This window comes from Eutrema salsugineum, unplaced genomic scaffold, assembly GCF_000478725.1.
Source record: "Eutrema salsugineum unplaced genomic scaffold, Eutsalg1_0 scaffold_9, whole genome shotgun sequence".
NCBI lineage: Eukaryota > Viridiplantae > Streptophyta > Magnoliopsida > Brassicales > Brassicaceae > Eutrema > Eutrema salsugineum.
Genome location: NW_006256342.1, coordinates 605,838 through 628,475, shown reverse-complemented (window position 1 = coordinate 628,475; position 22,638 = coordinate 605,838). Strand labels below are relative to the sequence as shown.

The 22,638-nt window shown below is 36.7% G+C and overlaps 6 protein-coding genes across 9 annotated transcripts; 3 read left to right on the top strand and 3 right to left on the bottom strand.

Moving 5' to 3' along the window:
• Positions 1 to 1,149: 1,149 nt before the first annotated feature.
• LOC18009274 (organic cation/carnitine transporter 2) lies at positions 1,150 to 2,970 on the bottom strand. The gene has a single exon (XM_006389834.2). It carries the CDS (start codon positions 2,879 to 2,881, stop codon positions 1,316 to 1,318), a length of 1,566 nt encoding a protein of 521 aa, XP_006389896.1. The 5' UTR covers positions 2,882 to 2,970; the 3' UTR covers positions 1,150 to 1,315.
• A 2,299-nt stretch (positions 2,971 to 5,269) lies between these two features.
• On the top strand, positions 5,270 to 7,911 carry LOC18008197 (E3 ubiquitin-protein ligase RGLG4). Of its 2 annotated transcripts, XM_006389833.2 has the most exons (11): positions 5,270 to 5,606; positions 5,880 to 5,964; positions 6,055 to 6,195; positions 6,285 to 6,398; positions 6,501 to 6,598; positions 6,675 to 6,754; positions 6,853 to 6,958; positions 7,040 to 7,167; positions 7,273 to 7,372; positions 7,452 to 7,508; positions 7,605 to 7,911. In XM_006389833.2, the coding sequence occupies exons 1-11, from the start codon at positions 5,406 to 5,408 to the stop codon at positions 7,686 to 7,688; spliced, it is 1,194 nt and encodes a 397-aa protein (XP_006389895.1). In that variant the 5' UTR covers positions 5,270 to 5,405; the 3' UTR covers positions 7,689 to 7,911. The 2 variants fall into 2 exon arrangements, with proteins under 2 accessions (XP_006389895.1, XP_024006933.1); XM_024151165.1 differs by having other exon boundaries at positions 6,285 to 6,598.
• Positions 7,821 to 9,409, bottom strand: LOC18009207. The gene is made up of 2 exons (XM_024151172.1): positions 9,128 to 9,409; positions 7,821 to 8,238 (listed from the first exon to the last, which is right to left on the bottom strand). Exons 1-2 carry the CDS (start codon positions 9,326 to 9,328, stop codon positions 8,056 to 8,058), a joined length of 384 nt encoding a protein of 127 aa, XP_024006940.1. The 5' UTR covers positions 9,329 to 9,409; the 3' UTR covers positions 7,821 to 8,055.
• Positions 9,410 to 9,792: 383 nt separating this feature from the next.
• On the top strand, positions 9,793 to 12,728 carry LOC18009378 (cation/H(+) antiporter 2). Its single transcript, XM_006389831.1, has 4 exons — positions 9,793 to 9,951; positions 10,055 to 11,038; positions 11,229 to 12,160; positions 12,452 to 12,728. The coding sequence occupies exons 1-4, from the start codon at positions 9,793 to 9,795 to the stop codon at positions 12,726 to 12,728; spliced, it is 2,352 nt and encodes a 783-aa protein (XP_006389893.1).
• A 77-nt stretch (positions 12,729 to 12,805) lies between these two features.
• LOC18009161 (organic cation/carnitine transporter 5) lies at positions 12,806 to 14,663 on the bottom strand. Of its 3 annotated transcripts, none has more exons than XM_024151166.1 (2): positions 14,526 to 14,663; positions 12,806 to 14,337 (listed from the first exon to the last, which is right to left on the bottom strand). In XM_024151166.1, exons 1-2 carry the CDS (start codon positions 14,583 to 14,585, stop codon positions 12,916 to 12,918), a joined length of 1,482 nt encoding a protein of 493 aa, XP_024006934.1. In that variant the 5' UTR covers positions 14,586 to 14,663; the 3' UTR covers positions 12,806 to 12,915. The 3 variants fall into 3 exon arrangements, with proteins under 3 accessions (XP_024006934.1, XP_024006972.1, XP_006389892.1); XM_024151204.1 differs by having other exon boundaries at positions 12,806 to 14,328; XM_006389830.2 differs by lacking the exon at positions 14,526 to 14,663 and having other exon boundaries at positions 12,806 to 14,512.
• Positions 14,664 to 16,890: 2,227 nt separating this feature from the next.
• Positions 16,891 to 19,752, top strand: LOC18009277. Its single transcript, XM_006389829.2, has 3 exons — positions 16,891 to 17,285; positions 17,686 to 18,045; positions 19,120 to 19,752. The coding sequence occupies exons 1-3, from the start codon at positions 16,929 to 16,931 to the stop codon at positions 19,651 to 19,653; spliced, it is 1,251 nt and encodes a 416-aa protein (XP_006389891.1). The 5' UTR covers positions 16,891 to 16,928; the 3' UTR covers positions 19,654 to 19,752.
• The last annotated feature ends 2,886 nt before the right edge of the window (positions 19,753 to 22,638 follow it).

Genomic DNA, 22,638 nt, shown 5'->3' with positions numbered 1-22,638 from the left:
TTTTGGTAAAATGTAAATATTATATTATTAACTTTTCAATTTTTGACAGAAATACAGAGGAAAACAAAAAGCAGAAAAGACCAAAAACAAATGAAGCAATCTACTACAAACGGACACAACAACTATAACAGGTAAATCAATCTAGCAAACAACCTGAAAAAGATCCAAGAGAAATGAAGAACGAGGAGCAAACTGCGAGCAGGGGAAAACTACGTCTAAAAAAACCTAGATGATGTTGCCACGAGAAATGGAACATATGGAAAGTTACCCAACATATGCAGTGATCTATCTATATTTTTAGAGATAGATATATGGTTTAGCAAAAGATCGCAGAAAAAAAACATTGATAGCTCAGACAATGAATTTCCAAAATAAGCTGTTAAACAAATATAATTCAGATTGGCCTCAATCATATTCCCAACAAGTGTACGACATTGTATGGTCTGTTATTCCGATTCACTATTACTACTAAACAGTCAACTACCAACAACCCTATTAATTAATACCCTTTCTGTTTAAAATGATTTAATTTTCAGTAAAAATGGTGTTTTACAATTTCAATGCAAAATTTATTTTAATATTTTATAACCATTTGTATTATACAGTTTGTTTTACTATCTGTTGAATTGTGTTGATGTAGATAATAAATAATGTTTAAATTAAGATAAAAAATAATACATACACTCTTAATGAAACAAAAATTATAATACTTTCGCTTACATTTAGTTTTATTAGTGTAAGAGCATCTGCAACTGCAACGCAGATTCTTAAGCGTCATTTTTAGTTTGGGGTACTTAACTTTACATTATACTAATTTTTAGTTTGGGGTACTTAACTTTAGTATTATTTTATTGCTTAAGTACCTTTAATGGAGTACTACCATTGCTGATGCGCTAAGAACCATATAAATTATTTGAAAGAATAACGTATAGTGGTCTTGTTTTACATTATATAAAATCATGTTAACTATATGTAAAATTTTGCCCTTAGAAAAAAATAATAATAAATATAGACAAGACATGGCAAAATTTATTATTGAGCTATTGCGATCACACACGCATTTTGGAAACAACTCGACTATGTTTATCTTGTTAGCTCTCAACCCTCGTTGACATGATTGTGACTATAACGTAATCTTTAAACATTCGCTTACGGATCTCTTAATTAAAAAATAACAAAAAACAACTATAATTAAGGCCTACTTTGCTAAGAAAAACTATTCGAATAACTCATAAGATTAAGCATGATGTGAGATTATACAAAAAACGACAATCAGTGATCAGAATAAAATCTACATTACATGCATATAAAATTCTCATGAAATCACACTAGAGGCGATATCGTTGCTATTCCGCCGATCTTTGCACTCTTCCTCATCCATAGTGTCGCATAGATCACTCCCTCTAGTCTCTGGCAATCCGACCACAAACAGTCCCAACAAACCTATAGCAAGACCGAACAACCCGAACGACCAGAACCCGTTTTTCCGACCAGCCGCTACCATAACAGGGCTAAAAACCCCACCAAGCACCAACGCCTGTCTAGTCATTGCAATCGCCGAGTTCCTCACGCATGTCGGAAACAGCTCGATTGTGTATATCAGCTCCATGTTAAAAGCCGAACACGCGCTAAAGTAAGAAATTAGCTCTAATCCCAACTGTAAACCCCCATGGTTCCCAATTCTCATGTTCTGTAACGCGAATATGAGAACGCTAGAGACCCCGCCTAACGCCGTAAATCCGATAAGCGCGTTTCTCCTGCTGAGTTTATCTACGAGGAAAAGCGTGATGAGATTCGCTGGCAAATCCATCAACGCATTAAACGCTGCACTTAAATACACATTGAAATCGAGATTCGATAACGCTAAAGGCATCCCGTAATAGACCAAACCGATCCCAAACGCAACCGCCATTACAGCGGATAGTCTCTTAAGCGCCCATCTCTTTCCCAACAACACCTTCATAGCTGCGTAGATATTAACACTAGGCTTCTCTTCCTCTTCCTGAGACGGCAAGCTCGAAAAGCTCATGGAAATTAACGCACCACCATCAGTCGAAGCAACCCTTTTGAGAATCGAAATGGCTTCTTCTCTACGACCTCTAACGAAAAGCCACCTCGGAGACTCACAGACGAAAAACCGGACAAGGAAGCAGTAGATTATGGTCGGAATCGAAGTCCAGATGTAGAGAACCCTCCACGAATTCCCTCGATTGATGTAAGCCATGATAGGGAGAGACAAAAATCCAAGCATGAACCCGAAGAAACTCATGATTCCGACTCGTCCTCGCCATTTCTTCCCAACCAGTTCCGTCGAGAGAACGAGCGCACACGTCCCGATCGTCGCTCGACCAAACCCGTTAACGAATCGAAGAAAAGCGTAAACCCAAATATTAGGTGAGAAAACGGTAAGCATCGTTGATATCGACATCACGAGACACGAGAGAAACAGCATGTTCTTGCGGCCAAGCGAAGAGTCGGCTAAGGTTGAGAGAATCAAACCTCCGATTAGACATCCGACGAAGAATGAACTTTCCGGCAAGCCCTTGACGAACGAGCCGGCGCATTGGAGACCCCACTCGGATATGACGGAGACGTGAGGAGAGAAATCCCAGGACCAGGCGGTTTTTGGGAGGATGCAGATGTTGGAGACGGATTGGTGACAGAACGAGTCTGACTCGGTGCAGTGCCACGTGGGTTCGAAGTCTGTGAAGATGGAGATGAATGTTTGTTGAGCGTCAAAAACGCCGGAGAAAGAGACTAAAGTGGCTTGAAGAAACTGGCCCCACCCAAAGCTTCCAATGTATCTCTCGATCGTGTCGTCGAGTGTTCTCGGCGGCGGCGAGCTCGAATCGGTGAGAAGCGGCTGGGTTGATTCAGCCATGTTGCACGAGTTTTTTTCCTCTCTCTGTCTGTCTCTCTTTTTTCTTTTGACTTTTTTGTCTTCTTCTTTTTTTTTATCTTTTTGTTTTTTTGTCATGTAGAATCATCTGAGTCGGCGAGTCTTTCGTCCTGCTTTTATAGAAACCTCAAATTGTTTTTGACTTTTCCACATGGTAGTAAAACTATTGCTCCCTAAATAGTTTTATCAGATTTTTCCGTAAACGCATCATGTAATGATATTTTGGTAATTAATCTTTTATATTCATCATGGTCCTAAGACTAATCTTTTTCTTGTTTTTTCGTTCAAAGGTTTTCGAATTGTAAAAGTAATATAATTCAATTTTTATTTGATCTTAGTCTTCATTTTGAACCGGAATCTTATCCAATTATCATTCAACACATCTGTAGAAAACTGGTGGGATTGAGTCATGTACAATTTTTGAAAATCTATAAAAATTAGACTGTGTACAATATTTTGTTAAATTTTGAGATTAAACTTTTGAGTATTGACTATATTACGTGTGTATTCATTTAGAACACTACATTACTATAGAAATAGAAATAAGTAAAGGGAATAATAGGTCATCGACTAAATTTTTCTTCTAGGCTTACATTTATTCTATTTTTTACTTTTTATTTTATTTTCAGTGAAGAGTTTGCTGAATCTCAAATTGACCTTGTTCAAAACCAAATCAAATCTTTTGACTAAACCCCATTTGATTGATGTGAACTCAAGAAACAAAAACGCAAAAACCCTTTTGATCTGGCAAAAAGGGTGATAACTTATAAGCACGATCATCTCGTGGCCACGCAAATAATATTTATATAAGTACGATCGTCTCGTGGCCACGCAAATAATATCTACATTCACTTACCTCTATCTTTTTTTTTTTTTGTAATAGAGACCTTTGATTATAATAATGTAACGTCGTATGATCACAATCGTACGTTTGTAACTGGCCAGACTCAGACAAGGAAGTGATAAGGAGTACTTTTTGTTTTGACAAAAAGAAAAAGAGTACTTATGATCACAATCGTAAGTTTATACGAAATACCCCGAGTTAATTAGACCAGTAGTTAGTTTAGAAATATTGTTAGAGCATCTCCATCAGTACTCTTTAATAGTTTTTTTGGCACAGTTTCATAGGTAAATTGAATTAAAAATAAATAAAAAACTCATGTTTTATATGAATCGCTCTTTAAATAAAGAGCTGAAGAAGCGGTCTCTTAGGACATGTGTCTCACTCCGACTGGCAAGAATTATTTTTATGATTGAATTAATTTTAATCTAATATTATTTGCTTTCACTCTCACTCACAGGTCGCTCACTCTCACTCACACGTCTCTCTCTTATTTGCTTCTTCAACAAATAATATATATTTTTTAAGAAACCTAAATAAGAGTTCACTAATGGAGGAAAAAAAACATAAATATCTTCACTATTCTTAACTTCTCAAAAATATTATTAAAGAATTGCTAAGGATTTTATGTTGGATTAGGATTCTATGTTGGATTAGACTGATGGAGGTGCTCTTATGGCTTTCAGTTAAATTTCCAGAAAATAAAGGTTGACCAACAAAAAAAAATTATATATATATATATATATATTACGCCAATTTAGGGGGTCACGTTACAGTCGCTAATTTGTTTTTACTTACCTCGTTTGGTCAGGTATATCCTTCAGTATAAAATGTGATGTACGTTTGTTTCATTAAGGCGTGGGCTAAAATTAATTCGCACTAAATGATGCGAATACAACTTAACTTTTTGGGACACGTGCCCACTCCTTCGTTGCTGGCATTTTGATCCTTGATACTTTTTGGACCATGATGAAATGTATGGGCCAAAACCAAGTTTGTGTGAGCCCGCATTTAAGGCCGAATGAAATATCGAAAGAATTAAGGCGTAACTGCCATCAAGCATCTTCCATAGCGGAGGAACAATACTGGATTGGGTTAGGCCTTTTACATACGTTATGTGGGCTATTGTGTTTTTTTTTGGGTATCGGTGAAGTAAGCTGTAGCTTTAAGAAACGGATGGAGTTCAAATTTGGAGAAATTAACTTGGCAGCTGAGATAACATCACATTCCATCTTGATCACAAAGTCATTCTTTTTATCATTCCATCTTGACAAGAACGTCATTCGTATTTTAATTAATGGAATATTTATATCCATCTCATAAGATCTTCAGTGTATAATATAAAGTTTAATTAGTTTTTCCAGGTTCAGTAATCATGTGGGGGGTAGTAAATATAAATATGAAGTCCCATCTGGCGCGTAAAATAAATATAAAAATAAGTGGTGGGTTGATTAATATTGAAGAAGATAATAATTAGTGCCGCGTTAAATTAAATTTAGAACAGTGAAGCAAGAAATAGTTTATTGGTGGTGGTCACCTCTTTTAGAGTAGCTTTCTTAAATATTCCAGCAGAGAAGGAAAGAATATTATCTCCATCAGAAGGAAAAAAACCCTTCTCATATTTCTCATATTAGAAGAAGAAGAAGAAGAAGAAGAAGAAGAGAGATGTCTAAGGGTATGGGGAATTTCTTACGGAAGTTGGGAAGTGGAAAAAGCAAAAGCAGTCCAAGTTTTAAAGACAGAACAACATCGTCTGTATCTAATGAACCGTCACCGTCGGTTCCTGCAATATCCGTCCCCGACAAGATCAAAGTCGCTAAGAAGAAGTACGAACTCATCCCTGATCGCTTCTCTTCCCTGGACCAGGTTCGTTTTTGTTTGTTTTGATCTCAATTTCTTGCGTTGACTTGACTATTGATCACCATGGTTTGTGCTACTTCCATGTTCTTGGAGTTCTTCAAAGTCTAATATTGATTATTCCTTTTCTTTTATTGTCCTCCATTTCGTTGACATTGGGATAGAAAATTGATTTGGCAAATTTTCTAAATTTAAAACAAAAAAAGAATGTAAGAAGGTCTGAAAAAGGGCTAGAGCTGAAGAGTTGTTGTTGAGTTGTTTTGAATGGTGTTTTTTAAAAAGGTATCAAAAGCTCTAAGAGAAGCTGGTCTTGAATCATCCAACCTAATTCTCGGAATTGATTTCACAAAGAGCAACGAATGGACTGGTACCTATATATCAAACTTACTGTAAAAATTTCACATCCCATATTTTGAATATTACCAGAATGAGAGTGATATTCTCGTTCTGTAATCAGGGAAAACTTCTTTCGATGGAAAATGTCTGCACGCGCTCGGGGAAACTAAGAATCCATATGAAAAAGCAATCTTTGTAATTGGCCAAACGTTGGCTCCTTTCGACGAAGACAATCTCATCCCCTGTTTCGGCTTTGGCGATTGTCAGTTTTCTTTTTCTTTTCTTTTGTCTGTTTCCCTGAATATCTCATATCTTCAATCTTTGTGTCCTAAGAATGTCTGTGTTTTTCAGCAACGACCCATGATGAGGAAGTGTTCGGTTTTCACAGCGACAACTCTCCATGTACAAGCTTTGAAGATGTCTTATCATGCTACAGGAGAATCGCACCCAACTTGCGTTTATCTGGTCTTTCCTCTTTTTTTGTTAATTTTAATACCTCTTTAGTAAAATCTTTACTACCTTCATTACACCAAAATCACAAGCTTCTATACAAATTTTCTTCAAAAGGGCCAACGTCATATGGACCTCTCATCGATGCTGCGGTCGACATTGTCGAGAGGAGCAACGGACAATTTCATGTTCTTGTGATTGTCGCTGATGGGCAGGTAAAGTTCTTTAAAAGAAAATTTAACCAAAAAGAGTGTTTGAACACTTGAAACTTAAAGTAAGGTTAATGTGAAGGTAACGAGAGGTTTGGATATGCCCGAGGGAGAACTCAGTCAACAAGAGAAAACAACTATCGACGCGATTGTAAACGCCAGGTGAAAACAACGTTATAATCGGTTTTCTTCATTTCTGCAACTCTGTTTTCCAGAGTCCAATCAGGCCTTTTTATATCGGAGTTTCTTTTATCTCGCAGCTCGTATGCTTTGTCGATTGTTTTAGTCGGTGTTGGAGACGGGCCTTGGGAAGACATGAGGAAGTTTGATGACAAGATCCCTAAGCGTGAATTCGACAACTTTCAGGTATCAACTCAGTTCTATTTTCTGTATTTCCCATTCTTCGAGCTTCTTCTTGATCTTGATCTTGATCTGTTCTCTGCAAAGTTTGTGAATTTTACAGAGATTATGAAGAGAGATTCACCAGAGCCTGCCAAAGAAACTGCCTTTGCTCTTGCTGCTCTGATGGAGATTCCTTTTCAGTATCAAGCAGCCATCGAACTCGGCTTACTCGGGTACTTCCGTAAATTCTCTAGCTTTGATATCCTACAAAAGACAGAACAGAGCTATTGTCTTTCCGTTTTTCTGTCTAACTGCTTCTGCTCCTCTTATCTATAAAGGAAATCGACGGGCTTAGCTAAGAGAATAATTCCGAGGCCACCACCTATTCCGTACACGCCTTCAATTCGTACTGAACTAGCATCAGACGAACAAGCACAGGTCCCAAAAGTTGCTTACTTTTTACCCTGTTGCTGCCTTGCCGAATCGAATCTCATCTCTTATTGTTTTCGTTAAACAGAGTTGCCCAATATGTCTGACTAACCGCAAAGACGTGGCTTTCGGCTGTGGTCACATGGTAGGTTCCACCAAGGAATCCTATCTGTTTTCTTTTACTCAAACACAATTCATGAACAAAACCAGTTTTACTTACCTTGGCAAGATATGTTTGCAGACTTGTGGAGATTGCGGATCCAGGATATCAAATTGCCCCATCTGCAGAGTACTGATCACAAGCCGGCTACGGCTTTACACATGATCGAAACTCTTGTCCGCACAAAACAAAAACACTTGCACATACTCTCCATTTTAGAATCTACATTTTGGTTTACCAAGTGTCTCTGACATGTGTTCCAGAATCAGCTTGTGTCACTTAATTTCGTATGTACAATAAATGTTAACTTGCAAACAAGAATGAAGAAGCAGTGTACAAAAGCATGGGTTTTACATTTTTATTCACTGTCACAAAATGTTTGAAGTGACTGACTGTTGCACCAGTTTAAAAACCACAAAGTATGCCAGATACAAAGAAAGAAAATATTACGGCCAAGAAACATGCCATCTTCGCATCCAAGAAAGATTCGAGAGTGAGAGGTATCCATCACAAAAGCCCTTCTAAGAATTCATCATTGCTGAGCTTTGGTTGTCACCGTGTCATTTGGCTTTGGCACTGGTTGGATTCTTTGGTAAGGCTTCCTGGTCAGAGTCTCTCCCCTTAAAGCAGCCACGTATCTATCATTTGTATCCTGTTTCTGCTTCAACTCACCAAGATATTCAGCTAGCCTCTCCTGGTTTACTTTGCCCATCATCTGACCATAAATTGCAGAAAGATGATAATCAGCAGAAAATAACACAAAAAAGGTTTCAAGATTGCAAATCCCAAAATCGCACTATGAAGAGCTAGTATCAACCTCAAAAATGGATTTCATATGCTTTCATATTCAAAGTTCAGCCTTACATTATTAACATACGGCTATGATCAAGAAACTTCAGTTGAGTCGACATTGTTAAGCAGAGGAGGAGCTCAGATACATAAAGTTCCAAGTTAACAAAGAACAATGGGTGGGTGTTACTAGCAACAGAACCTACAATACAAATGCCGAACTCTACATCCTCCCCCACCAAATTTAGGCGTAAACAACTCTAGAAAGATACAATGCCATAAAGGGGCTTTGCAAATTACCAAGAAAGAGAGTATTTCAAATTTCCCAGGCTACATAAGCACGAGACACAACAATCATCAAGATGTTCTAGTCATCTTTCAAGAGAAGTGACCAAGTAGCAAGGATTCTCTAGAGACTATGTCTGAACAAATTGTAACCAACAAGCTCAATAGTCTAGCTAGCTTTCCCATTAGCATCATCAGGAGACAAATTACTTGTTTCTGACACCGAAAAGCTATCATGATCAGAGGAAAGAAATCCTAAATGAAGAACTCGCATACGACTACCAATTACTTCTGGAACTTGAGTTAGCGAAATCGTGCGACTCCACATCAGACTAATGTTTAGTATTCGAGTAAAAACATATATGAGATCCAAAGATTCATGGATGCATTAAGCACCCGTGAATCTCTCGAATCGAGTCAAGGACCAATTAAAATGCTTAAAGGGAAGAGATCAAGCCCCGGAACAATCACGAAGCTAGTTTTTTTTTTATAACAAAGGTTCTCAGTAGAAACGCAGGATCGATACATACGACGGTTTCGGGGCGGGCGGATTGTCGGAGCCGGGATTCGAGCTCTGGGTTTGTGGAATTGGTGACCTGCATAACCCCATAGCCAATTATCCCTGGAATGACACCGCATAAGGTAGCGAACGTGAAGAAGAAGGATCTTGAATCTCGCGTCTTCCTCACTAGCCATCTCCATGAATCGCTCTTCTCATACAAGAAAGACATCTCTCTCTCTCTCCCTCCCTCCGGTCCTTCTCTCTCCTTCCGAGTCACCGTTTTTCTCACCGGGGTTTCTAGGGTTCTGGAAATCGTAATTTCACTTAACTCCTATTTTTGTATATATTCATCTACTCCCCCAAATATTCTTAAGTTTCACTTTTTGACCCTAACAGTTTAGAAATCGTCTTTCAACCCCCTGATTTTGTTGATTGACCGGATGCCGCTTTCCAAGGGAAAAATAGAGGCATTGAGTAATTAAAGGACGGTCAAGTAATTGTAAACCCTTATCAACTCCAACCAAAATAAACTAATTAGTTTTGTTTCTAAATTACTACTGAAAATTATATATTCTTAAGTTAGACAACAATTTCAATTTTTTTCTTCCAGAAAAACGTTTTTGTTTTAAACAAAAGTCGTATTTTACATCACAACGCTTGAAGAATGCTCATGATCATCGAATCAAGAACAAGATGGATCCAAAGCTGTTGTTTTGTTTGCCACAAGGAGATGAATTGTTTAATCCCCTTAACACCATGTTTATTCAAATGGCGTGCATTCTCGTCTTCTCTCAATTGTTCTATCTCCTTCTTAAACCTTGTGGTCAAGCAGGTCCCGTTGCCCAGATTCTTGTAAGGAAAAGTTCATTCCTTGCGTTACACGAACCATCATCCAGTTTTTAGGGCTTTCACAATTTGCTAACTATTTTTTCTTCTATTCAATTCGATTTTTCAGGCTGGGATTGTGTTGAGTCCTGTTCTGCTCTCAAGGATCCCAAAAGTGAAGGAATTCTTTCTGCAGAAAAACGCAGCAGATTACTACTCTTTCTTCTCGTTCGTTTTACGAACATCTTTCATGTTCTTGATTGGTCTTGAAGTCGATCTACATTTCATGAGACGAAATTTCAAAAAAGCCGCCGCGATAGCCTTTAGCTCCTTGGTAGCTTGCGGTCTCCTCAGCCTCGCTTCTTTATTGTTGTTCATCCCTTTGTTTCAAATCAAAGAAGATCGCTTTACGTTTTTCTTGGTTCTTCTCATTATCTTGTCCAACACGGCATCTCCTGTGGTCCTCCGTTCAATCGCTGATTGGAAACTCAACACATCTGAGATCGGACGGCTGACAATGTCCTGTTCTCTGTTCATCGAATTAACAAACGTCGTTATCTACACAGTAGTCATCGCGTCCATCTCAGGATCTATGATAGGTGATCTCTTCCTATTCATTTTCGCGACTGGAGCCCTAATCTTGCTCAACAGGTTTCTAGCTCCATGGCTCCCAAAGAGGAACCCTAAAGAGAAATACCTGTCAAAGGCTGAAACTTTAGTGTTTTTCATCTTCCTTCTCATCATAGCTATAACAATAGAATCCTACGATGTCAATTCTGCGGTTTGGGTTTTCGCCATTGGCATAATGTTTCCAAGACAAGGAAAGACTCACAGAACGTTGATTCAACGGCTTAGTTACCCGATCCATGAGTTTGTTCTCCCGGTTTACTTTGGTTACATAGGATTCCGATTCAGCATCACCGCGTTAACCAAACGCTATTACCTCGGTCTTGTCATTGTAGTGATTCTAGCCTTAGCTGGGAAACTTATTGGTGTAATCAGCGCTTGTATATACCTGAAGATCCCCAAGAAATATTGGCTTTTCTTACCAACCATTCTCTCCGTTAAAGGCCATGTGGGTCTCCTTCTTCTCGACGCAAACTTCTCCGAAAAGGTATTATTCTTTATCTCTCATTTTACAGTAATTCTCATTTTAGAGTGTGTTTTCAAGAACATATAAGATAGAAAAAGAGTTGAAAGATGAACTTGGACAATATTACTGGGTATTATAGAACTTCTTATTGTTCACAACATTCATCGAGTTTTCAAGTTTTTTTTTTGTCACATTGTGAATCTGTCTATAGAAATGGTGGACCACAACGATTCATGATATGATGGTGGCTGCTTTAGTGATCACGACGCTAGTAAGCGGTGTCCTTGCGTCCTTCTTGCTGAGAGCAAGAGAGAAAGACTTTGCTCACAAGAAAACATCGCTTGAATCTCACGACACAAACGAGGAACTACGCGTGTTATCTTGCGTATACGGAGTCCGACATGCTCGTGGTGCGATCTCTCTTGTCTCGACCATGAGCGGATCTCGTGGAGCCTCTAAGCCGTTCACGCCTCTGCTTATGCACCTCGTACCACTCCCGAAGAAAAGAAAATCGGAATTGCTTTACCACGAGCACGATGAGGATGGAGGAAATGTCAACGGGGATGATGATTTCGGGACCAACGAAGGTTTAGAAATCAACGATTCCATTGATTCGTTTGCTAAAGACAGCAAGATCTTGATCCAACAGGTGAAACTCGTGACGCAGATGCTTAACATGCACGAAGAGATCTGTAACGCAACAGAAGATCTCCGAGTTTCGATTGTATTTCTTCCGTTTCATAAACACCAGAGGATCGATGGGAAGACTACAAACGATGGGGAAATTTTCCGGCAGATGAATCGCAATGTTCTAAGGCACGCTCCGTGTTCAATCGGTATATTTGTGGACCGAAACATAACCGGTTTTCAACAGCCACACGGGTTTGATTCGGTACAGCATGTTGCGGCATTGTTCTTTGGTGGTCCTGATGATCGTGAGGCTCTAGCTCTGTGCAAGTGGCTCGCGAACAACACTCTGATTCATCTCACAGTCATACAGTTCGTCTCAGAGGATTCAAAGCCAGAGACTCCGGTTGGTAATGCGACACCACGAGATAATAACGAGGTTTTTATCGAGGTTCTTGGAAGAGATCAAACTGAACATGAAACAGATCGGAGTTTCTTAGAAGAATTCTATAACAGGTACCTTACTAATACTTACTCTGTTTTTTGCTTCTTCCATTGCTCTGTTTTTTGGTCGATGCTCTGCTTTTTGTCTCTTTTCCAAAAAGCTATTATAATTCACAGTTCAAAATTAAGTTTCCAAAAAGCTTCTCTTACTAATACTTACTCTGTTTTTTGCTTCTTCCATTACTCTGTTTTTGGTCGGTGCTCTGCTTTTTGTTTCTTTTCCAAAAAGCTATTATAATTCACAGTTTAAAATTAAGTTTCCATCAAAGAACCTAATTTTGATTTCTTTTGCCTTTGAAATAGATTTGTGACAACGGGACAAGTGGGGTTCATAGAGAAGCGTGTGAGCAACGGACCGCATACACTGACGATTCTAAGAGAGATTGGAGAGATGTATTCACTCTTTGTGGTGGGAAAGAGCAGAGGAGACTGCCCTATGACAGTGAGAATGAAAGATTGGGAAGAATGTCCTGAGCTCGGAACTGTCGGTGATTTCTTGGCTTCATCTTTAGATGTAAATGCGTCTGTATTAGTTGTTCAAAGACAAAGACATTCACATGATAGCTTTATAGATGATTAGCAAAACATTTACTAGTTTCAGCACCAAATATCTTTCACTTATAATCTATTTCGCATCTTATTAGAGTTTTTTTAGGAAAAAAAACAACGATAACAGGAAACGAAGTGGTTTGATCATCGGAGCTACATATTTTTATTTAAAGAAAACGAAAAGAAACAGAGTTTTTATGAAATCCTATTTTTAGCAACTACTGTGGAGTCTTCAAGGCGTGGTCACTCTGTTCTTGTTCTTCCATTGTATCACAAAGACTTGACCCTTTGGTCTCAGGAAGAAGCAAGGCGAATAACCCGAGACCCGACACTGCAAATCCAAAAACCGCAAAGGAGAGTGACGGAACATTTCTACCAATCGAAACAATGATTGGACAACAAGCTCCTCCAACTACGAGCGCTTGTCTAAGCATCGTTGTCGCGAAGTTCCGCACGCATGTTGGGAACATCTCAATCATATAAACTGCCATTAAGTTAAATCCGATCCTAGCGCAGAAGAAAGAACCGAGTTCAAGGGCAAAAGCAATGTTTGTTCTCCCGAAAAGTGTCAGGACGAAACAGAGCACCCCTAATGCTCCTCCGATTAGGCAATTCACAAGCACAGAGCTTCTTCTGTTGAATTTCTCCAGCAAGATTGGTGTGATAACAAACGTCGGTAACTCCACCATTGCGTTTAGGGCTTCGCTCAAGTAGATATTCACTTTTATGTCTCTTACCGCCAATGGAACTCCGTAATACATCATTCCCAACCCCAACATTATTGTCATAACAACTACGATTCTTCTAAAAGCCCATTTTCGGATGAACAAGTCCTTGATCGAGCTACTTGGAGCTTGTTCTAGGATTTCTTTTGGAGGCAACCTAGAAGATACTGATTCCAAGTAACCTCTGTTTGCAGTTGAAATTCTTTTGAGCACTTCAATGGCTTCTTCGTTCTTCCCTTGCACATGGAGCCAACGAGGAGACTCCAAGGCGAAAAAATAGAGGAAAATACTGTGGATGGCTGCTGGAACAGAGGTGCAAAGATAAAGAACTCTCCAAGAAGCGTGTCTAACAAGGTAGGCGATTCCAGACAGCGACATGAGTCCTAGCACAAACAGAGTAAACGGAATCATCGTAGCTCGCGGTCTCCATTTGGTGGAAACTCGCTCGCTTATCAGATTGAACATGTACGTCCCGGTCTGAGAACGAGCGAATCCGATGATAAATTTTAAGAAAACGTAGCTCCATATGCTGGAGGAGAAGAAAATTGAGATTCCAGTGAATGACATTGCTGAGGTGGTGAAGAAAAGAAGTTGCTTCCGTCCCAAGAAACCGTCTGGGATTGTAGCCATGAAGACCCCTCCAACGATCGAACCCACGTAAAAAGCAGATGTAGGGAGACCTCTAAGGTAGGAGCTCGAGCACTCAAGATCAAACTCTGAAATGACGGATTTACCCTTGAATCCGCCGTCCCAGTCCCAGGCTGACCGGGGAATCTCGCAGATGTCGGAGGTTGCCGGATTGCATATCGTGTGGTCGAGACAGTGCCACGTGGGATAAGCATCTGTGAAGACGGTAATGAATATCTGATGTGAATCGAAGGTTGAGGCAAGCCCGACAAGAATTATCTGTAAAAACTGTGAGAACCCGAAATCAGACAAGCTCTGTTCGAAAATCTTGTCGAAATTCAAAGAGGGAGGAGTATCTCCATCTTCAATCTGGGTCAACAACGGTGCTAATGAATCCGTCATTGTTGCTCACTTCAGTTGACTTTTCTCTGAGGATGTGAGAGTTATTATATGAAAAATAAACAATCAACTGGTACCTTGCAACTATATAATCTGGAATCTGAAATTGTTTCTGAAGAAGACTCCAAATCTCGCATAAAATGTGTGGTCAAAGACTCAAACGATCATGATCTTAGATTTGTATGTATATATTGTTCTTTTTTTTTAGTAGGATTATTTTCTGACCAATAATTGAAGCATGTGCATAATAAATTCATATTTTCTTATGTAAGTCTAGACGACATGCGTTTTTTTTTTTTTTTTTGACATCAGTCCAGACGACACACCTATATACAGTATGTTCATCAATATGTTCTCGACTCTTTATAAAAGTCATATTTGGGCCGTTAAGTAAAGCCCATTAATGGGTTAAGTAAAAGTTATATGCTTCCACTTGTTGCAGAGAATAGGTGAGAAACTTGACCTCTTGAGTCTTACCTTCTCGCCAAAAAATTATTTTTTGGAAAAAATAACGAATAAAGAGAGGGGACTATCAAATTGAATAGTTAGATAGATTATCATAAGCTTGGCTTATAAGATTATCCATCTACATCTACCGCCACCATTCTCACTAGTGACTTGCCAACTTGTGTTGAAATGGAATGCATATTCGATCGAAAACATGAATTATGTTATTTATTTATTTTTATATTTATTGAGGTTCCATTGTTATCAATTTAATTTTTAGGCGGTGGATATGTTTATCTAAAGTGGATAATTGATTGGATTATATTGTAATCGTAAATTAATTGTTGTAAAGTTTAGTTTGTAGATTTTCTGTTTTTTTTTTTTTTAACGAAATGATATTTATATATTAAAACAAAGTTATGCAGTCGGAATACAAAGAATCTGATAACTACAACTTGGACAAATAGAAAATAAAATTAAAGTTTCTTTTTGTATTTTTTTGAAAATAAATAATTTTTTTTGCTAATATATTGTTTGAATCTTTTTTGTATGCTGAAATATTTATTGAATTTTTCTCCAATAAGTGCTTTCGCAGCAAAAAAGTATCAAAGTTTGCAATTTTTGCATGTAGAATATCGATGAGAATTTTTACAACCTCTACTAGCATAAACAAATGTTTTTCTTTAAGATCACTATTTTTTTAAGATACCATTTCAAAGCTTTAAAATAATTTTTAGGGAGAACATTTAAACATGAACTCTGTTACTTTCAAATGTGATCTACTCAAAAATTTGAAGCCAGATTAAAAAGCTAATGCTATAAAAAATGATGCAAAGAATGTAGAAAATTCCGAACCAATCATATATATTTTTTTCTTATTCAAACACTAAATTATTCTATTTTTCTAATTAGTCTCGTACTATCGTATATGCATAGATATTTTAGAAAATGTTGTGGTCACTATTTTGGCTTCTTATGACAAATTTAAGTGTGTTGGAATCCCAAGACATCCAGGGCATAAAAGGAAGAATAGAGAAAAAAATTGTATGTGATTATCTTTTCTTTTGGAGCTTTATCAAAAGACACAACCTCTTATTTGGTAAAAGAAAAATTAAAATTTAAAAACTCATTAATCAATGGGTAGTATACTAATATCACTGGGTGTGGTGTCATTTTCCAAGAAAGATCATACCTAGAGATCGTAATTACAAATTAAAATAAATGATTACCATATATATCATCGAAAGGACAAGACAAAGATCATATGCTAATCGAGTTAAAATGATATACAATTCAAATTTAAAGGACCAAAAAAGTGTGTGATCGAAGACTCAAAAGAAGAGCCCATAGTGTACAAAAAGAAGCTGCACGGATCGGATCTATTCACATGACACACTGATTTTATTCCATGTTATTAGTCGCTATTCCACATTTGACATTTCCTTTACACGTATGAATAATAATTGGTGAATTTGTACCATAATTATTATTGTTCATCCCACAAAGATATAAAATCTATACAAAAAGATAAAGAATCATGAAGCTACAATTATAATGACAACACAAACTCACGGATTTTTTTTTGTTTGTTGCAAGTGTAGATAACGGAATAACTGAACAAAAATAACAATTACGCACAATCTTTGAATAACTTTGCAGTTTACGACTCAAATCAAACATTGTCAATTAGATGTATCATGTATAACTAAGTACATATAATATTCTATAACAAGCTAATGTATTTCTCATCGAGTTACTAAATTATCAAAGAAAACTTGAGATATCCAAACTAATTATTTATTGTCAATACTCGATGAATTTAAAATTAATAATGTTAAGCTTATGGGACCGCTGGACTGATAAAATGTCCCTTTTGTCTCTACACACACATATACATCTCTATATATATACATATGCCAATAATTTCTTTTCATTACAAAACCATTCTATTAGATATTGGAACCCAAAAATCAAAAATAATCACACTCATCATCATCATCATCATCATCATTCTTTGGAATCATCAGATCATAATGAGCAACTCAAAATCATACTGGAGGAAACAAAGATGGGGAACGCCGCCACAAACGTTAACGCCATTAATGGAAGGACCAGATCCAGACATGCAAGACGAAAGGGCCAAGAAGGAGAGCTCATGGGAAGCGATTAGAGAATGGTTTAAGGTTCAAAAGAGCATTTCCGGAAATATGTCTTCTCCTTCAGTACAGCCACTGTGCAACAGTTACGACGTAGTGGCCAAGGGGCAAGACTTGAGGCTCTTGCTCGGCGTTTTGGGTTGTCCTCTTGCTCCAATCTCCGTCGTCGTCGTCTCCGACCTATTATCCGATGATCCTCTTCTTGGTTCTTTTCAAATTAAGAATGTCCCATTTGTGAGTATCACCATTTAATCCCTCTCTATATAACTGATCGTTTATACTTTTTTAAGAAAATAATTTTGTTGCAATGCAAGATATATATATATATATATATAACACAATCTAAAAACTAATAGGTTAATAATACTGTGTAAACACAACTATATAGTGATTGTTAATAAGTAAATGGAATTTCCAAATGGTTAGTTTATATTTTAATTTGATAAATTAAGTTGGAAATTAAAAGTCGTTTAGATAGTGGTCTTTCAGATAAGATTAATGAAAAAAAATCGGTAGTAATTTCTTTTTTTAATGGTATAATGTCCAATTTAATCTCCGAAAACATACATAAACCTATAAATTGTTTGGATGTATATATGGATTGTCAAGTAATTATATGTATAAATATGTACAGGAGACTTCGACAGCGCATTATATAATACAGCAATACTTAGCGGCGACGGGGTGTCTAAAGCGAGCTAAGGCGGCGAAGAACATGTACGCGACGGGGATAATGAAAATGAGCTGCTGTGAGACGGAGATCGCCGCCGGTAAAAGCGTTAAAACACTCGGCGGTGGCGGAAACGGTCGGAGCGGAGATAGCGGTTGCTTCGTGTTGTGGCAGATGCAACCTGGTATGTGGTCTCTTGAGCTCGTTCTCGGTGGCACTAAACTCATCTCCGGCTCCGATGGTAAGACCGTTTGGCGCCATACGCCATGGCTCGGTACTCACGCCGCTAAAGGCCCTCAACGTCCACTTCGTCGTCTCATCCAGGTAATTTTTCTTTTGATAAACACTCCAAATGTTAGTTACAAAAACAATTTGGGGTTATTAAAATGTATAATGAAAAAAAAATACACACAAATTTGTAGTTTAAGAAAGGTTTTAAAAAGATTAGAAATTGCTTTGAACACATTGATAACATTTCTCTAATCGTTTGTGGTCTGTTTAGAATTCTAATTTATGATAGTTTATAAAACGATCTATTCACTTATTTTTTTAAGTTCGATTTATTGGAAATTAATTGCATATGCTTTGGCTAATTACATAAGAAAAACACAGATGACGTCATAAGATTGTTCAAGAGATAAAAAGAGTAGTCGTTGTCCAATTAGAAACGAAAGCTGATAAAAAAAAAAAATATATATATATATATATATATTTAACCTGACAAGTGATGGAGAAGCTGTCTCCTTCTTTCTTTTTGCTTTCTTTTGAAACTTCAAAATCAAACAAGACCCCACATTACCCACTCTTGACTCTCCCACCACCGCACGTGGTCTCTCCTTTTCTGTCACGTGACGTCATCTGTTAAAATTGAAATGCAGATTTGTATTTATTGTTTAAAACGAATGCATACTTACTAATCTTCTATATAATGTTTTTGCTAATTGTTTCAGTTTTAGTTCCCTTTTTAGTAAGGTATGAGGTTTTTTCCCTAGAATATTGTCGGGGTTATATATACTCATTTTCTTTTAATTTTTAGAGATACTGAAATAATTTATCAGCGAGACAGAACGATCTGTTACGTAACTGACAAACTGTGTACAATTATTGGTTAAAAATGTACATATTATAATGTATGTATGAAATAGAGTGTTACTATTATGCATGTATATATATATATATGTTCCATCATGAATACGATCTTACATTCATTCAATTTTAAAGTGGGGGAACTTCTTGGGATTATCAACGTTTGTCTTTCGACTTTATCTTTTTTGCTTTTAAATCTTTTGCTTTGTTGTTCTTGTCGTTCAAACCCCAACGAATATTTGTCGGACACATTTATGTTTTGGTATAATATTACTAATAAACCCGTTTCTTTTGTAATTGGGCTTTTTACAGGGCTTGGATCCAAAAACCACAGCAGGTCTATTCGCAAAGGCCCAATGCTTAGGCGAGAGGAGAATCGGCGACGATGACTGTTTCGTCCTAAAAGTCTCCGCCGATCGTGACTCATTGATAGAGCGGAACGACGCCGGAGCTCCGGCAGAGGTTATACGCCACGCACTGTACGGATATTTCTGCCAGAAGAGCGGTCTACTAATCTATTTGGAGGATTCGCACCTCACTAGAGTCACGACGATCTCGCCGGAGGACGAGGCGGTTTACTGGGAGACGACAATCGGAAGTAGCATCGGGGATTACCGCGACGTTGATGGAGTCGCCGTCGCGCATTGTGGCCGTGCCGTTGCGACAGTGTTCCGATTCGGAGAGACGTCGTTGCAGTATAGCAGGACGAGGATGGAGGAGATCTGGAGGATAGACGACGTCGTTTTCGATGTGCCTGGGCTTTCATTGGATTCCTTTATTCCTCCCGCCGATATTTTTGAAGATGATAACATTAATAATATTCACAGTCATGTAAATTCCCGGTAAACGTGGACTAATTTAATAACCAAAAAATCAATTTATTGGCGGGTTAGTTGATGGTATATGACGACTATATGTACATTTTGGTTCTATAAAATCTAAAAGTTGGTGTTTTGTTATGTTGGGTTGTATGATAATGACAAATAGTCTAACATTTGATTGGGGTTGGAGACATCATATTAAAATGCTAGTTTAGACTTTTATGTTTTCAGATATTATCATGTTTTTTTCTGTTAACAAGAAAATTGTTATGTTGTTTGACCAAAAAAATAGGAAAATAATATGTTATGTGACAATGTTAGAGGCCCATCAAAGTAAAATGCAAATATAAATATCACTCTTACTGGCCATTGTAGTAAAAAAGTGTCGTTCTTCAGACGTCAGCAAATACAAATGGGCCGTTCTCTTCCCTTCGCAATGTAACAAATGAATAATTTGTGTTTTTTACTTATCAAAATATATGCGTAAATTTTGGATTTTTTTTGGGAAAAATAGTTAATTTATGAATGTACTTTGTTACTTTGTTAAGAGACAATTGATCAACATCCACATATACCAAAGATAAAGTATAGTTTTGAAAGATATAATATCAAAAGAAGTATAATATTCTTTTGTTTTCTTTGAGAAATAGAAGAAGTAAGGGAAGAGAAATGGAATCCAAGGTCGAGATCGTAATGTGCCTAGATAGATGATTGTATTTAACTTTTTTTTTGTTGAAAATTGATTGTTTTTAATTTGCATGGAAGAATGTGCATAGACCATCTATGAGACCGTTACCTTTATTACTTTTATTTAGTTATTATAAGTACTTTAATTTGCTTAACAACCATAATAATTACCATATGATATGCGTACAAACATTAACTTTTATTATAATTATAATAATAATTATTATTATTTAAAAATGATGATATGGAAGTAAAGCTACGATCACATGCACGTTTATGCATGTGAAATGCGGAAAAAGTATGGAAAATATAAAAAGCACTGAATAGTTCAAATAGTTAACTTAAGGCTTAATTGGTGTGATTCGTGCAACAAAATATTCATTAAACATGCATCCAGCATCACTGTCATTCCATATCCAATTTGCATATGATGCATCTTCAGATTCTTCACAATGACACTGGTTGTTATAAAATTTTATAATTATATATCCTGGATCCAAAAAAGAAGCCGAATATTTTTTATCATCTACAGTAATTAATTATATCAAAATTACAGTGAAATAGATCGAACTGTGATTCCCCAAACCAATAATGCATTCAGGGTTTCAGCCACTTCACTACATGAGTTGCTTATGACACTGATTGTTGAACTATACGTACAATTCAATAGTCAAATTACATAATAAAATATTATATAATAATTTTTAAAATATCCATATATATATATATTGTAATTATGTTTAGTTGGTTATAGATGAACAGATTAATCAAACTAATTCTGTTTGACATTTATTTTTTGATTTTATTGAGAATTTGATAGTATACTGGTATTAAAGTTTCCATGTTATTCCGAGCTTAACTAGCCGAATTTGAATGCATGTAATGATTACAAGAAGATACAAAATGAAGAGTATGTTTTACTAACAAATTTTTGTTTAACATTTAGGTAAATGTATAATAGTATATACTATATAGGTAAGGTAAGACTTTGAAAATATATATATATACCTGGATGAAATGCATGAATGGTGTAAATAATTAAATGACGTGCCAAAAAACGTTTTGTTTAGTCTAATAAAATAGGTTTCGAATTATGGGGAACGTAATTAGAGGGAAGTGTGGGGGCGTAGGTAAAAGGAGAAGAGAAGCTTCCTCGAGAAGTGCACACATGGGAGTGCGTTTATATCTCTATCTATATATGCTTCTCCTTCTCTTCTCCTTCTATTCTCTTTCTGCCTTTTGTTTTTCCCAGCTTTTAGAGAGAGAGATAGAGAGAGACTTAGAGAGAGAGACTGAGAGAGCTTTCTCTTTTACATGCCAACTTGCAGTGATGACCAGATCTTTATATTTTTTTCTCTCTCTATCACCAACAAAGTTGATTAGTACATATATATGAGCCGTAATTTGAATTTTGTTGTGTGACTAATTGGATGCATCGAGTGAACAAAATCATCCGTTATCAAAGCAAAACTTTCGATTTACCACTTTATGTATTTAATTAAAATTTAGGAATTAAGACTGAATTCTAGTTATCATTTTTTTGGTAAATAGATATATGTAGTACTAATTAGTGGTCATATGAAGCAAAAAAGAAAGAAAAGAATAAAGAACAAAGATATCTACGGAAGGAAAGATAGATACTCAGTGTCGGTTAATTTCTCTTATGACAAGTTCTTTTATTTCTTTTGGAAAGGATCTTGCAGCTATCAACCTCTACACACACAGATACATACTTACTTACATGGATACATATAAAATCTAGTGACTATGTACATTTGAATCAAAGTTTACAGCTTTTCTTGCTGTTTGCATGTGGATTTCCCAAAACCCTAAAACCTTTTGCTTTGATGGGGATCATCATCATTAATATAACTGGCTTTGCTCTTCCTTTTCTTATTTACTCATGAGTTTTTTACCATACACTTTAATTTTAAGTTTGATTTAAAATTAGTTTCCCGAGGCAGATATCCCATTTTAGCGTAATCATTTATAAGGCATCAAGTACAAACTAACTTGAGATAGAAATAACTAACTCATGAAAAAGCAAAGGGCCCTTCAAAAGCTATAAATTATCGTACATGCCTTGAAACATGAGCGATCTCTATTCTTGACCCATAAATGTTCATTATTTGTCCTATAAAATGTTACGTTCCTGCATGAGATATATATACTGGTTAAGGCATATTATATGTAATATAACAAATATACGCTGGTTAAACTATCTTCTTCTTTTTTTTTTTAATGTTTACTTTAGTATATTACATTTTTTGGTATATGCCTCTAATTTGGTAAGACTGTCAATCATGAAAATCGTACAAAAAAT